Here is a 15,096-nt window from a genome sequence, read left to right as displayed (position 1 = left end):
CGCTCAAGAATTGTTTTTATACACTGTAAAAACGCTGTTTCAAGTTTTAAGCCCGTCACTGACTTTAAAGGTCAAGTCCAACCCAGAAAATTGTTGATTTGAATGGATGTAGAAAAATCAAAGGAACATAACACTGAAAATTTCATCAAAATCGGATGTAAAATAAGAAAGTTATGACATTTTTAAGTTTTTCTTATTTTTCACAAAACAGTTATATGCACAACTCATTCATATGCAAATGAGAGAGTCGATGATGTCACTCACTCACTATTTCTTTTGTTTTTTATTGTTTGAATTATACAATATTTCAATTTTTACAGATTTGACAATTGGGACCAACTTGATTCAACCACAAACTGTTAAAATAATGGTAATTTCACATGCTCAGGGAGGAATAAAAGTTTGTTCCACATGACAATGAGGAGAAAATTCTAATTTTTCATATTTCATATAATAAAATACAAAATAAATAGTGAGTGGGTGGCGTCATCTGTCTGCTCATTTGCATACCGACCAGGATGTGCATATAACTGTTTTGTGAAATTAAGCAAAACTTTAAAATTTCATAACTTTATTATTTTACAACCGATTTTGATGAAATTTTCAGTGTTGTGTTTGTTGGATTTTTCTCCTTTTATTCAAACCAACTTTTTATTGGGGTGGACTTGTCCTTTAACAACTTTTGTTCAAACGTTTAAACAACTTGTTCAATCTTTTTAAACAAGTCCGTCACTTTATCAAATGTTGTTTAAACCTTTTAAAGATTTGTTTAATCTCTTTCAAACAACTTGTTTAAAATTTGTTTGTTAAAGTGACGGGCTTAAACAACGGGCTTAAAATTTTAAACAGCATTTTTACAGTGTAAGGTGGCAACAGAAAGTGAATTTAAGTGATGGTGTATCAACAGACCCACAATCGAGTCACTTTAATTCAATCAGGTGTCGCGTTTAGAACGATTTTGAAAGGGGCGGCTGAACAGGCATAAAATTATAATTTGATGGTCAAATTAACATTTTTTGTACCTTAAAAACAGGGGACTGAACCACCCCCCCCCCCCCTGCCCTTGCCAAGGAAAAAATAATCATTAAATGAATAATTGAATAGATATATAGATAAACAAAATCTTAAATGCATGTTTAACATGCTGCTAAATTATACCAAAGTTTGACCATCTTAAAAATTTTGATTATATGCAATGCATATCCCAATATCCCAATAAAACTCCGAGACCACTAGCGTTTGGTATTATAGGTCAAGTTCACCTAGAAAGAATGATGATCTGAATAAATAGAGAAAAATCAAACTAGCATAACTGAACTGAAAATTTCGTCAAAATCGGATGTAAATTGATAAAGTTTTAAAGTTTCGGTTACTTTTCACAAAACAGTGGTATGTACGATTCAGTGACATGCAAATGAGATAGACTGCGATGCTCTTCACTCACTATTTATTTTGTTTGTTTTTTATTGTTTGAATTATACAATATTTCATTTTTTACAGATTTGACAATAATGACCAACTTCACTAAACTATAGAGTATTAAACAATGCTAATTCCACATGTACAGGGAGGAATTGATCGTTGTTTAACTTGACAGTGAGGAGAAAATTATTATTTCGTATAATAAAAAAAAAAGAAATAGTGAGTGGATGATTATCATCAGTCTCCTCATTTGCATACCGACCAGGATGTGCATAACTGTTTTGTCCCGCGCGTGTTTTGTGAAATTAAGCTAATCTTTAAAATGTCATAACTTTCTTATTTCACATCCGAGTTTGATGAAATTTTCAGTGTTATGCTTGTTGGATTTTTCTCTTTTTATTCAATTCAACTTTCTTTTAAACTTGTCCTTTAATTCTAAGACAATTTGAGTACTTAAAAACTCGAACGAAATAAATTTAAATCAAGTGCTGTTCAACACATTCATGCCTAATTGTAATTCGGTCCCTATCTTTGATCATGGACCTAGTAGGTCCATGCTTTGATTAACTTCTGATTGACTTCACCCCCCCCCCCCCCCAGCAAAATCCCTGATACCGGCCTACGTTGCAGGGACCTCAGGCTCAAACATGATCGTTGGTAATTTATTAAATTGAGGACGTTCATTTTCAATCAGTCTTCGGGGGGAAAAAACGGTAGGCCTACTTCCAAAAATGTACTCTGTTCTCCTTTTCTTCTTTTTTTTTTTGGGGGGGGGGGGACATCATTGATATAACCGGCACTGGCGTACAGATTAACTTGGGGCAAGCCATCCCCCTCCCGAGTTCCACGACAAAAAGAATGTCAAAAGGAGAAAGGATAAAAACAGGTCAAGGGAGGCGATATTGCCTAAAGGGCTATTCATGCATGTTCGTCTGCCAGATTTGAAGATTATGTCGCAAGATGGCGCTGTTAATAAAATAGTGCTGTGTTGATTGCAAAGAGATAATACAAATATGTATTTGAGCATGGACCTACTAGCAAAGTCCATGGTTTGAGAAAGTATATAAACTAATAATTATTGCAAGGTGACAAAACATTTTAACCGTGGGCAATGTGCATAGTACCATCTGCGAGGCGCGATAGCTTAGTCGGTAGAGCGGGGGTTTTGGATTCCGGTGACCCGGGTTCGATTTCCAAATGGTGCGCTTGTGCCTTTTGGTAAGGCATTTATCCTCATTACCAGGTCCCTCGGAGAGAACCTTAAGCCGTTGGTCCCCTGGTTGCTTGCTCACAGGCATTCCTGCTTTCCTAGCAGTCAGGTAAAAAAAAACTCGGTAAACCTCAGTAACTTATGACGATGGTTTTTTCTATAACTCTATTTTAATGATCTTGTTTTTATATAAATTACTGAAATGTACTTTAATAATGAAAATAGGCCCAATGCGAGCAAGCGAAGTGAGCGAGCAAAATTTCAGTTGTTGGAAGTCAGAATTGATATCCTAAAATGCATTCCAGGGGATTTTAAAGGTCAAGTCTACCCCAGAAAACTGTTGATTTTGATCATAGAGAAAAACCAACAAGCTTATAACGCTGAAAATTTAATCAAATCGGATGCAAAATAAGAAACTTATATGGCATTTTAAAGTTTCGCTTTTTTTTCACAAAACCGCTCACAAAACATTTATATTCACAATTCAGTGATATGCAAATGAGAGAGTCGATGGTGTTCCTCACTCACTATTTCTCTTCTTTTCATTATTTTAATTATACAATATTTCCAGTTTTACAGATTTGACGATAAAGACAATCTTGTCTGACCCATAAAGTGTTTAAACAAAGGTAATTCCACATTATTCAGGGAGGAATAAAACTTTATTTTGCAGGACAATGAGGAGAAAATTACAATATTTTATATTTCAGATAATAAAATACAAAAAAATACTAGTATAGTGATTGAGTGACCTCATTTGCAGTCCCCACATTTGGATACTGACCAGGGTGTACATACAATTTTTTTTTTGGATTAAGTGAAACTAAAAAAAAAATGTTGTAACTTTATTATTTTACATCCGAATTTTAAGATTTTTTCAGTGTTATGCTTGTTGGATTTTTCTCTTTTAATTCAAATCAAAGTTTTGTTGGGGTGGATTCGTCCTTTAAGGAAAAAAATGAGTTTGCCAAGAAAATTTGCTTCAGTCGGGTAACAATAACAAAAAAGATTTATAGGAAATTGGCAAAGCAATACGAAGTTGTATTTTAAAAAAGCAAATGAGGATTGAACAGTCAAGATTTGCTCAATAAAACTTATTTACTCAATTAGAGGGGAGATGAAATGACAAAAAAATGGGATCATGATAATCGGGAATAAGGGTGCCATATTTCATATAATAAGATACAAGAATATTCCATATTTCATATAAAAAAATACAAAAAGAAATAGTGAGTGTGTGATGTTATCATTTCCCTCATTTGCATACCAACCTGCCAACCGGGATGTGCATAATATTATAGCTGTTTTGTGAAATTATATAGGTGAAACTTAAAAATGTCATAACTTTCTTATTTTACATCCGAATTTAATGAATTTTAAGTGCTATGCTTGTTGGATTTTTCTCTTTTTATTTAAATCAACTTTTTGTTGGGGTGGACTTGCCCTTTAAATAATGCGAGCGCAAAGCGTGAGCTGAAAATTTTTGACATTTCTATACAGCTAAAGAATGGAAATCGCTAACCACTTTTTGTAATCGTGAACAGGAAAGGTATGTAAATATCAGGGGCCAGGGAAGCAGGGGGGGGGGCTAGGGGGCTTCAGCCCCCCACTTTTTTCAAAAACCGTGTACAAAAAACGTAAAAATTACCATAATATGATTGTGATTTTTTGCATGGTCAGCCCCCCATCGCTTTTGGCTCAGCCCCCCACTTTGAAAACCGTTCCGCGGCCCCTGAATATTGATGCCAGCGCTAAGCGCGAGCGGAAAAATTCGAGATTTAAACCTAAAAATGGGACACTCTATTCATGTTTTGTAAATCATGAAAAGGATGAGTAATTGAGGATCTTTCTACATTTGAAATGCGAGCACAAAGCGCGAGAAGAACATTTTTGATATTCTGATCTGAAACTGGATAATTAGTTAAATAAAAAAACAAGCTGTGTATCTGTATAAACATGCGCGCGTTTTTCAGATTTAGACCTAGAATCTCGGAATTCTAAATGATTTTTTTCATAAAAATCGATAAAGCGAGCGCGAAGCGCGAGCTTAAAATATTTGATATCCCGATCTGAAAAGGGGTCAATTTAGGCTCTATATGTTTCAAGCACTTTGTAGGGAAATTGTGAGGAGGATATGGATCGCATAAAGAGCTGATATTTTTCATTATTATTTTTTTGAGTTTTGACATAGGACCGGGACATTTTGACGACATTTTGTCATCATAATTTATGAAAATGATATCTATCTTCTTATTCCTTTTCCTAACCGAGAGATGAAACTTGTCGATATTCCATTCTGAAAAAGGGACAATATGATTATTAAATTAATATATTATTTATTAATCTGATAAGCCTAATGAGAGCGCGAATTCTGTTAATATTATATGGCCTGAAATTTGACATTTCAAGCATTTTCGTAGTTATGAATATAGGATGCATGTTTTTTTTATTTATTTATTTTCAACAATTAATGCGAGCGCAAATCCCGAGCCGAATTTTTTTATAATCTGTCATTAAATGGGGATTTTAAGTAATTCATAGAATTAATATTGAGATATACATAACTCACCAATAAAAATGCAAGCTTGCAGCGTTAGCTGATACGTTGACAATCAGACCTGAATAAGGATATTTTGAGAACTTGAAGGAATACACGAAAATAATAGGTTACCTGAAAAATCAAATCAAATGTTAATATTCAGACCATGAAACTGACAATTTTATTTTACAGAGAACTTTAAAAAAAATCAATTTGTAAATCAAACAAAATAATGAAAGTTCGATTTCCGAGCTGAAATATGTTTTGTATATATATTGATTTCCAAACTTGATATTTTAAGCTCCATATTGAGCAATGTATATCACCCAACAGGTAATGCGAGCGCGAAGCGCAAGCGAAAAGATTTTGTTTATTTTCCAAGTCTTCATCTCATTTTATCTTATTCACTTGTTTTCCTCCTTTTTTTTCTCCTCTCTTTTCCCTCTTTTTTTCTTGCTTTTCCCTTTTTTTCTTTTCTTTGCTCCACCAATGGGGGGGGGGGGCTCGCCCCCTGGATCCGCCTATGAGTATATCAATAGTTGCAGTGGCGGCACCAGGATTTTTTAACTAGCATTGCGGGGCAAATTGGGGGCAAAAGAAAGTTTTTATGGGGGCAAATTTATTAATTTTTAGCCATAATTCAAAGTCATTGATATCATACAATATTCATAAATGGACTACAACCATATTATGTGAAATAATGCAACAGATATAACCTATGCAATAGCATGAATAAGCTAAAGGTATAGGGATTTGTCGGGCCGAATTCTTGTAAGAATAGATTGAGCAGGGAGCGGAGCGCGAGGAATTTTGCATTTTAAGAATGGAAAATTAGGCCAATCAGCACTTTGACTGCATTTTTAAGTTGAATTACCCACGTATAACAAAAGTATTAATCATTCGATGATTAAAAAAGAAGGGGGGGGGGGGTGATCGTATTCATATATGCCATTACCCCATCTCCGAAAAAGTTTATTCAGATATACCATGGACCTAGGTCCATGGATATACAGATACTGTTTTTGTGATTAAAATCTTTAGTCGTCAGGTCTGAAGACCAAAATTTGTCAGCCTCGATTATTCTCTTCAGGAATTCTTACATACTGTATCAAAATCCATGTCCATAAGAAGCGGGGGTGCTATCGGGTCAAATTGCTTGTCATATTTCTCGGGACCAAAATGACATTCATAAGACAAAAAGTGTAGTGAAGGGAAAACCGTTCCCAGGGCCAGTGTCAGGTCAGTAGGCCCCAGTAGGCCAATATCAAAGTAATCTCTTATCGCCATTTGCCCTCACATTATTTATGTAGTTCTTCTTAAACTATCATTTTTTGAAAATTTAATTCTAGGACTGTCCCCCCCCCCCCCCAAAGAAAAGGAGAATCTGTTATATAGCTATAAAATGGCCTGGTTCGACTTCACGTCTGGCGAATTCCGTGAATTTACTAGGCCGATTTTGCGAAAAAATAATTGACGAGACGATTCGTATTACACGTGAACGAGAGCTTTGGACGTAAGGAACGTCGATGTTCTTTTTCTAATTATTACTGCAACAATGCCTGAACGTAAGTGTATATATGTTTGTTTTAAATATGAAAGCGATATTATTTTAATAATACGTCAGAGACTACTGAGATATGTGATTGTCAAGGATGGATGAAGTCCCCAGAAAATTCTGCGGACAGTTATGCATGCTCACCCGGCCCAGTGTCCATTGACTCCCACTCCCCGATATCGTGGGACCGTCCCCGCCTGCGCAGTGGCGTGCCGGTACGGTGTAGATGTAGACCAAAAAAGCTTCAGTCTCTGTATTTTGGTTGTTCCACTGAACTGCGTTGGCTCCACTCACCCATACATAGACTGAAGAGTTGTTGGCCCGTACGTATACAGTATAGCCAATGTATTAACGTTAGATCTAACATTCGGCGGAAACCCGATTTTCGGATCGTTTTTTGTATGGTAGGGGTAGCGATGCCAAACCGGCCGCGCGTTTGCATCGGTATGCTCTGCCCCCACTCGTCATCCCCGACCATTTGCCATACAGCAAAAGGTAGGGGATGGGACTAGTGGTATGTGAGCCGTACTCATAGACAAAATTTGTTCTAAAAAATTTAAAAGTAAAGAGAGTTTGACTTACCAGTCTTTCCCCCCGAACCAAACGTTGATCTTCCTTCCGTTGTTGCTGTGATTTATCTTGAACTCAACAATATATTGTTAGGGACCCCAATGAAGCAAAACAAAAACAAATCTCCTTCGTTTTATAATATTAAAATCACTTACTTGTTTAAAATAAGTGGTACTAATCCATTCAAACAAGTCTTGTTATTCCAACATGTAAATGAAATTAGAAAAAAAGGGTTCAAACTTGGCTCAAAACGTTCAATTTCCCCATTGACTCCGTCCGCGCTGCTTTGTGTCAATAAGGCTTTGCGGCCAGTTTTAGACAGTTTGGGACGGAGACAGCTGCGCGAAAATATCAGGTGATCGTTGGCGCATCGCGTAAGTCCGATGACCCCAAAATATAGTCTTGTAAAAGACGTCGCCGTCCCGCGCCGTTATTCAATAAATGATCTCGGTCCCGAAATATTTCCACCCAGTTAAAGTCACTTTTAATGTACGTCCATCGAACATTGATAAAACAGAAAGAAAGCGTGAGTGAGTCAAGGAAATGAGAGAAAACAGAGAGGGAAAAGTAGTATTTAAATTGTTTTCAGATATTGCTTGTGTGCCATTAATTTGTGAAGTCATCAAGCTCGAAGAAGAGCAGAATGCAGATATTTTGATCGTTAGATTATTGTTGCATTGTTATGATTTGATTCCTTACTAAGTTACTTTAAATTTGATCTAGAGTAGGCCTATGGTGATATTTGACATCTATTAAATTCATCGAACTGATAATCATGTCATGAGCTCTGTCTCTTAATTTTGGCAGCCTACTACCTCGGAACATTTGCTCATGCAAAGGCCGTCCGACGAGTAAAAAAAAAACGCCCGTCTTAACATTTTAAATAGCTCCGTGGTTTGAATAAAAATGAATAAAACGGCCGTCGTATAAACAAATGTGACCGAGGTAGAGGCCTGTTGTAGGCTCCAGTGGCGTACGCGGGGGAGGGGGGGGGGGGGTAAAGACCAAGTCAAAATAGTGATCATTATTTATTTTTCATTTTTCGATCTTAATTACCGCCCCCCCCCCCCCCCCCAGAAAAAAAAACACCTAGCTGTCCTTACCAGATCATTCTCCCACGAGAATATGTTCACCTTTATTGTTCCCACTGAATGTCGACCTTACTCGATGTTCTCATATTTCTTTTCTCCCCCCCCCCCCCTTCGTACGGAACAAAGAAATACGCTATAGGAGAATGCTCTGGTAGGGACAGGGAGCTCTGTATTGGGAGTGGGGGCGTTGAGGGACATTATGGTTGGAGGAAAAGAGTCAGATGTTTGGATTAATATAGGTTATTTTTGTTCCTCTTCCTTTTCTGTTATTTTCTGTAAATGTTTCCTTTTTATATCAGATACACTACAGTCACATTTGCTCTATATGGTGGCAGAACGGTGAATAAAAAAAAACAGCCGTTTTAAAGATTTAAAAAAATAGCTATATCATACTAGGTGGGTTGGTTACTAATAGTTTGAATAGAAATGAATAAAACTGCTGTGTTCGACCACCGTACGGCTGCCGTAAATCAGATCAAAATGTGACTGAGGTGTTACACGCTCGTAAAAATAAGGAAAGAGGGAGGGGGGGGGGGTAGAGACAGTTATGATATTTTTATCGATCTGATTAAGTCGCCTTACCTCCCCCCCCCCCCAAGAAAAAATAAAACTACCTCCCAGTCTCTACCATTAGCATTCTCCCGTGAAATTGTTCCCACTTACGAAAAGGATGGGATGTCGACCTTAATTGCTCATGAATGTTTTTTTCCTCGGTAACTGCTATCTTTTTTTTTTGGGGGGGGGGGGAGTGGGGAGGGGGTGTTGAGTGACATCATGCAGGGTTGAAGGAAAAGTTTAAGTTAATTGTCGGGATTTTGGGTTCGGCGCCCCCCCATATATTCTTTGTTATTTTATATACGTACATGATTTAAAAAAAATCTCAGATAACGGTAAGAGCCAGTGATCTTATCTCTGTAGGCCTATAATATATAACGACGTAAACCGGGACGTATCTTCCCTTTTTTTTTTTTTTAGAAAGGGTGGGTCAGTGTATGAGAAAAAAATGTTTTCATGGAAAAGAATCAAGTTATTAAGAACATTTAAAATTAATATTTGTATATACTGCAATTTAAAATAATTTAAGTGAGGTTTAGGGATGTTTATTTCAAATTCTCTCTCTATAACATAAAAATACATTAATAAGGTTCCGCAGTGGAAAATAAAATTTGAATTACATATTAATAATTATGAATTGTAATGGATGATTCTTACCTGATGTGGTAAATGCCCTCGTCCATCTGGAGTATTCCCTGGACCGGAAAGGCAGGGGTACAACCAGCTCAGGGATCCCTGGGGGTATTCTCGTGTTATATAATTCAGGCTAGGACACACTAACCCATCATGGGATCATTCAAAAGATCAATGGAAAGGGGTGCTTTTCACTGGTCAGCACATGAATGCTTTGACCCAATCAGAAGTGAAAACGCAAAAAAAAAACATGACTCATTTTATCTCATGAAATGTTCCCACCGAAGACGACGGAATGTCTGGCTTCCAAGACCTTATCGGACAGGCTGTTTCATGTCTGTCAACACCGCGGCAACTTCACAGAAACAAATTCTTTCACACCCTCCTTATTCCGAAAAATCCATGTAAATTACTTTCTTTTTGTTGTCAACACCCTTCTGCATTGATCTTTTGAAGTATACACCGCGGCAACTTCACAGAAACAACTTATTCTTTCACACCCTCCTTATTCCGAAAAAGTCCATGTAAATTACTTTCTTTACAGTTGTAATATTTTTGGCATTTCTTTACGTAATCAAATTATCATTTTTATTGTGCTGTCCTGCATGAAGAGTTCATATTTTTTGGATCTTGCAGACTGAAGAAATAAAACGTTGCCTTTATAATGCAGGTTCCCTCATGTTTCTATTCGCCGTATTATTCAATTTAAATAAATGATGCCATGTCTGATTTGTACGTCATGTTAATTCTTCTGATGTAATATTTGTATTATGTTCATGATTATGACTTGTGAAATAAGTGAAATAATGTCATATCTCAAAATTGACGAAGAGTTCCCCATAGCAACCTTCAGAATATTTTTCTTTTGGAAAACTCACCGGCACCGACCAGGGACACCGAAGGAGGGGGCAACTCTTTTCACTTAACAAAAAAAAAAGAATAATAATTAAAAAGTGAGTATTCTCGTCTGATCGTTGTTACATGATGATACCCTTACCCCCACCCTAATTCAGAATCCAACCCCTGACCCCTACTGGGATAGCTATATAGAAGGGGTAATTAAGGGCCACCCCATCGATCCTCCATAATATCCCATGTAGGAAGTTGAGACTCATGGCGGAAAAAGGAGTCAAATCGAGAAATGTAAACGAGCTATGTAGGCCCCCTCCCCGTGTAAAAAAAAATCAATATAGGCCTATGGCACATCCCTTGAAATCAGATGTAAATTCAATTTGACAGTCGCATTGGATACCTAATTTATTCATATCGGGTTACATTGGTATAAAAGCCCCATAATAGCGTGACTTTTTTGTCACTTTTTGTCAACGCTTTAAAAGGTCCATGTTTGAACCAGGGATATTGCATATCCCTGTTTGAACTATATTTTCACTCATGACAGGGCAAGATAGACGAAGTGTTAGAAGAATGTTCCCATAAAAAAGAAGATTACGGATGTAAAAGTCAGTTTTTTTCCAACTCTCCGCTCAATCATATAAATGGCCTCCAATTTTCAGGGTTTTTTTTTTGGGGGGGGGGTGTAAACGGGTTCTTTGCAGGTATTTTTTTTTTAATATCCATTTATTTATTTTTGCTAAGAGCAAGGGCGCAGGACCGAGGGAACCCATCCCCCCCCCCCTCCGCCTATACATTAGAAAATAAAAAAATAACTGACATCTCGTCGAGTAATTTTTGTATCCTAATTTTACAACAATCAGTATGTTACTGTTAGAAATAAAATCTTAAATGTATGTGATTGTGAGAGGGCATATATACATATGTTGTGCGTAAACATTGCAACTTAAAACATTGATTTCATAGATTTCTTAATAAACAAAATATACTTTAGTAGGCCTTAACAATTGATTACTAATCAAACTATACACACCGGGGGATTCCCCTATTTTAATTTAGCCCTGGGATTTAGCCCCCAGAGCGAATGTACAGTTGCAACGTACAGGTCCATGCTTTACACACGCAGTTTTTTAATCCACTCTAACTCCATTATTCCCATGCCACCATCTCGGTCACAGACCTTCTCACACACAAGTGTAAACATCCTTGTACAGAATTCCCTGTATCACACGTATATGCCGCCATTATGCCATGTGCAATATCTCACACACACATGACCTTCCAAAACATCTCTCCTTGTATCACGGCGATTACACGTGATTAACATTTGTAACTGAGGAGGGGGGGGGGGGGGGCTGAATGTTCCTAAGAGAAAGATTGTGCTAGCCTTCATCCTTTCACATTTTAAAATTATTTTCATTTATTTTATTTGGATGATATCCGTTCACAACGTTACAGAGTTTCAACGAACTTTACAAATCATAAAAATTGCCTGAATCAAGACTAATACATGGTCTACGTTCGCGATAGGCCCCTCCCACCACTTCGCGCGATCTTCAACTTCATGACGATAATTACGTCACGTACACGTCATATGGAGGTTTTTGCTTTGCATTTTAAAATTTGAAAATAAATTCACTAATTTTTTTTTCTTAAATTAATCTAGATATAAGACTTCGTCTCAAAACCATCTTTTTTAAGAATGAAAAGTCCCAAAACGGGCCCCAAGATGTTTTAATTGAATATCTTTAAGTAGAATAGGGTGGGTCCTTCAAAAAGATTATACAGCTCAGCATGCACTTCCAAGACGGTCCCTGAGACATGAATTTAGGGAAAATCCCAAAAGATGCAGCAAATGCAGAATTTTTATTGGTCAAATTTTGGAGGGCGCCGCCCCCAAATCAAACTTAGCTCGCTCACACGCAATCCTGGTGACGTCATGGTGACGGGTCGCGTGTGCAAAACTTTGAATTTCCCCATTGACTTTATACACATACAAACTCTGCAGTTCATGTGGAATACAAGGACAAAGTACGATATTTTCCCATTCAAAGAACAAGTAGAGGTAAGCCATTCGAAAATATAGAATACTAAATAATTAGTGACAAATAATTACCGATCCTTTTAATGCCAAATATATCATAGCTACCTGAAATAACTGAATTTAGGGTGAAATTATCAGTCAAGAGGGATGCATTATTGGGGCTTCGTAGGATCAACGGACGCGCTCGACGCACTCGCAATGGTATGTAGGGATTTTGATAGAGCAAGTACCGAACATACCGTTGTCCCTAATATTGTAATTTCTTTTAAGACTCTTCGGGAAATTGTCGGAATGTATGATGAAATTTGTCATGATCCTCAGCAGCGTATAGACTTCTACGTAGAGGATGTAATGTGCCCTCTTGTGCTCAATTAAAGAAAGCTAACGGAAGCGACCACACCACTGACCTCTACAGAGCTGTATAAAAATGCTTCTAACCACAGATACCTGTTTCCGGTGGTGCTTCTATTTCGGATCTCCGAGATCCAGCGATAGAAGTCTCTTTCTCCCCCTGACACACTATATTTTTTTAAATTATTTTATACACAAGAATAATTGTTGTAGCTTAGTTTATTCTATAATGAACTGTATCTTGTCGTATGGTGAAAGGAAATATGATGCCTTTTTTTTGGGGGGGGGGGAGGGTTATTGCTTCTTCTCTCGATCCCCCGATCCCTCTCTTTTATTGAGTACTATCATTGTAAGGGTTAATTATTAATATTATCATTTTGGTTTTCTATTATTTTTCATATTGTTGTGGAATATTCTTTTTCATCATCATATCACTTTTGTAAGCCCACATTTTGTACCGTCCTGGAATTAAAGGGTGAAATGTGAAAAGAATGAAAGGGGCAAGGAACTCAAGACAAAGTGATAAAACAGAACATAATTTACTTTCCAATTTTTTTTAATGACTTTCTTTTATTTATCCAGGATGGGGAGCACATCAGGCTCGTGCCCACCCCCTCGAAAGCCATAAACAGATTTATTTTGCATTCATTTTGTTTGATAATTTGTATAAATTGTTAATTTCATTTTATTGTAATCCTTTATGTTTGGATTTTAAATCAATTAAATTAACTTGAAACTTCCCCGCCCTCCCCCTTGAAAATTTTTATCTGCCCCTAAATAGGCCTTTGTGGTAAGAGATTTTTTATTTTATTTTTTTTAAATGAAAATCCTTTAGGTTTGGATTTTAAATCAATGAAAACAAACTTGAAACTTCATACTGTATAGCGAGGAGCTTTTATCATAATTGTGATATTATTCGTTACATAAATCTCCTTCACGGGGGGGGGGGGGGGGCTTGTTATTTTTTTCTGTAAAAGAAACCACCCCTCCCCCTTTGGAAAATCCTGGATTCTCCCCTGATTAGACCCACAGTAAAGTTTGTTATTCTGAACTTCTGTTACATTAAAAATGGCAAATTTGTCTTGATTGAGGCTTCCTTACCAGAATGCATTACGAGCAATGTTTCGTCGAAACCTCAACGGTCAGTGGTCCAAACGAGTTGATGAGCCTCTATGGTTTCGTGAGATCTTTTTTTCTTTTCGATTTGTCACTGTCAAACACCATAGACGTAATGGAGGCAGTTGGATGAGGTTCACGTAGAGAAATCGGTGAGTTTTTATTCAATTTGTTACATTATAGTGCTTTATTTGATGGCCTTCCCGTCAAAATAACAATTTTAATCATATACTTATTAAAGAATGCATTGATTCGCGATGCTTTGGGCAAGGGATGGGGGGGAAATGAGAAATGTATATTTTAACAACAGAGAGGTATACAGCCGAGAACGAGGTTATATTATAACCTCGTTCGTAGGATGAGTGTCTGCCCCCGTGTTAAACATGGTCTCAGAAAACTCTTTTCCAGTCTTTAAATATTCATTCAGTAACACTCTGACCCACAAATATCCGCAGATTATCAAATTAAAATACGAAATTCTCACTTTACATTCTGATTTGAGGTTAGAATCGCCAGATATTTTGCACTTGAAATGTGTCATTGAAACCTGCCCGATCGGACGATGCGCGCGGCCATTTTGAATCGCAGAAGCCCAAAGTGGAAAGTACTGCTCCTGTCATAATCATGTGACACACAAGATTTTGACTTACACCAGTGTTTGTGGCAAATCGAATCGTTAGTTTAGTACTTATGCTCTGAAATTATGTCTAAAAAATCCGATTTTTTTTTTTGCATTTTGATATAATGATTTGTTGAGATTTTGTTGATATGGTGATTTGATGATGACATGAATGTTTTGACCCCTTTATCGTACCCCTACACATGAAAAACCAAAAAACTCCCAGCATCATAAGATTCTTTGAATTCTAAGCTTTGTAATGATACCAAACTTGTTACCAATTAGTAAACCGCGAAATACCGCCAGCGGGAAAGACTGGGGCTTGCACTGTCCTCAATCTGGAAAATTTAGGGTCAATGCGGAGACTGTAGTCTGTTGAGTAGGGGTGTTTGGTTTTTGGTGATTATGTAACAGATATTGATGGACCTTTCTTGCCCTTTTAAACCCTGATTATGGCCCAAGGCCCCATCTTTTTTTTGCCCAATTTACTATAGATCTATGTTTACCCCTACCATAATTTGCCCCAGGCCCCTGCGTGG

At 37.1% G+C, this 15,096-nt stretch overlaps 1 protein-coding gene across 1 annotated transcript in view; it reads left to right on the top strand.

The window, feature by feature from the left end:
- Positions 1 to 6,651: 6,651 nt before the first annotated feature.
- LOC129261291 (protein Red-like) overlaps positions 6,652 to 15,096 on the top strand; it is a 46,326-nt gene continuing 37,881 nt past the window's right edge. Inside the window, exon 1 of the mRNA XM_064099216.1 lies at positions 6,652 to 6,736. Coding sequence (XP_063955286.1) covers positions 6,727 to 6,736 — 10 coding nt within the window. The 5' untranslated portion in view covers positions 6,652 to 6,726. The remainder of the gene's footprint in view (positions 6,737 to 15,096) is intronic.

This window comes from Lytechinus pictus, chromosome 5, assembly GCF_037042905.1.
Source record: "Lytechinus pictus isolate F3 Inbred chromosome 5, Lp3.0, whole genome shotgun sequence".
NCBI classification, from domain to species: Eukaryota; Metazoa; Echinodermata; class Echinoidea; order Temnopleuroida; family Toxopneustidae; genus Lytechinus; species Lytechinus pictus.
The sequence above is the reverse complement of the archived record's forward strand: the minus strand, read 5'-3'. Positions and strand labels throughout refer to the sequence as shown.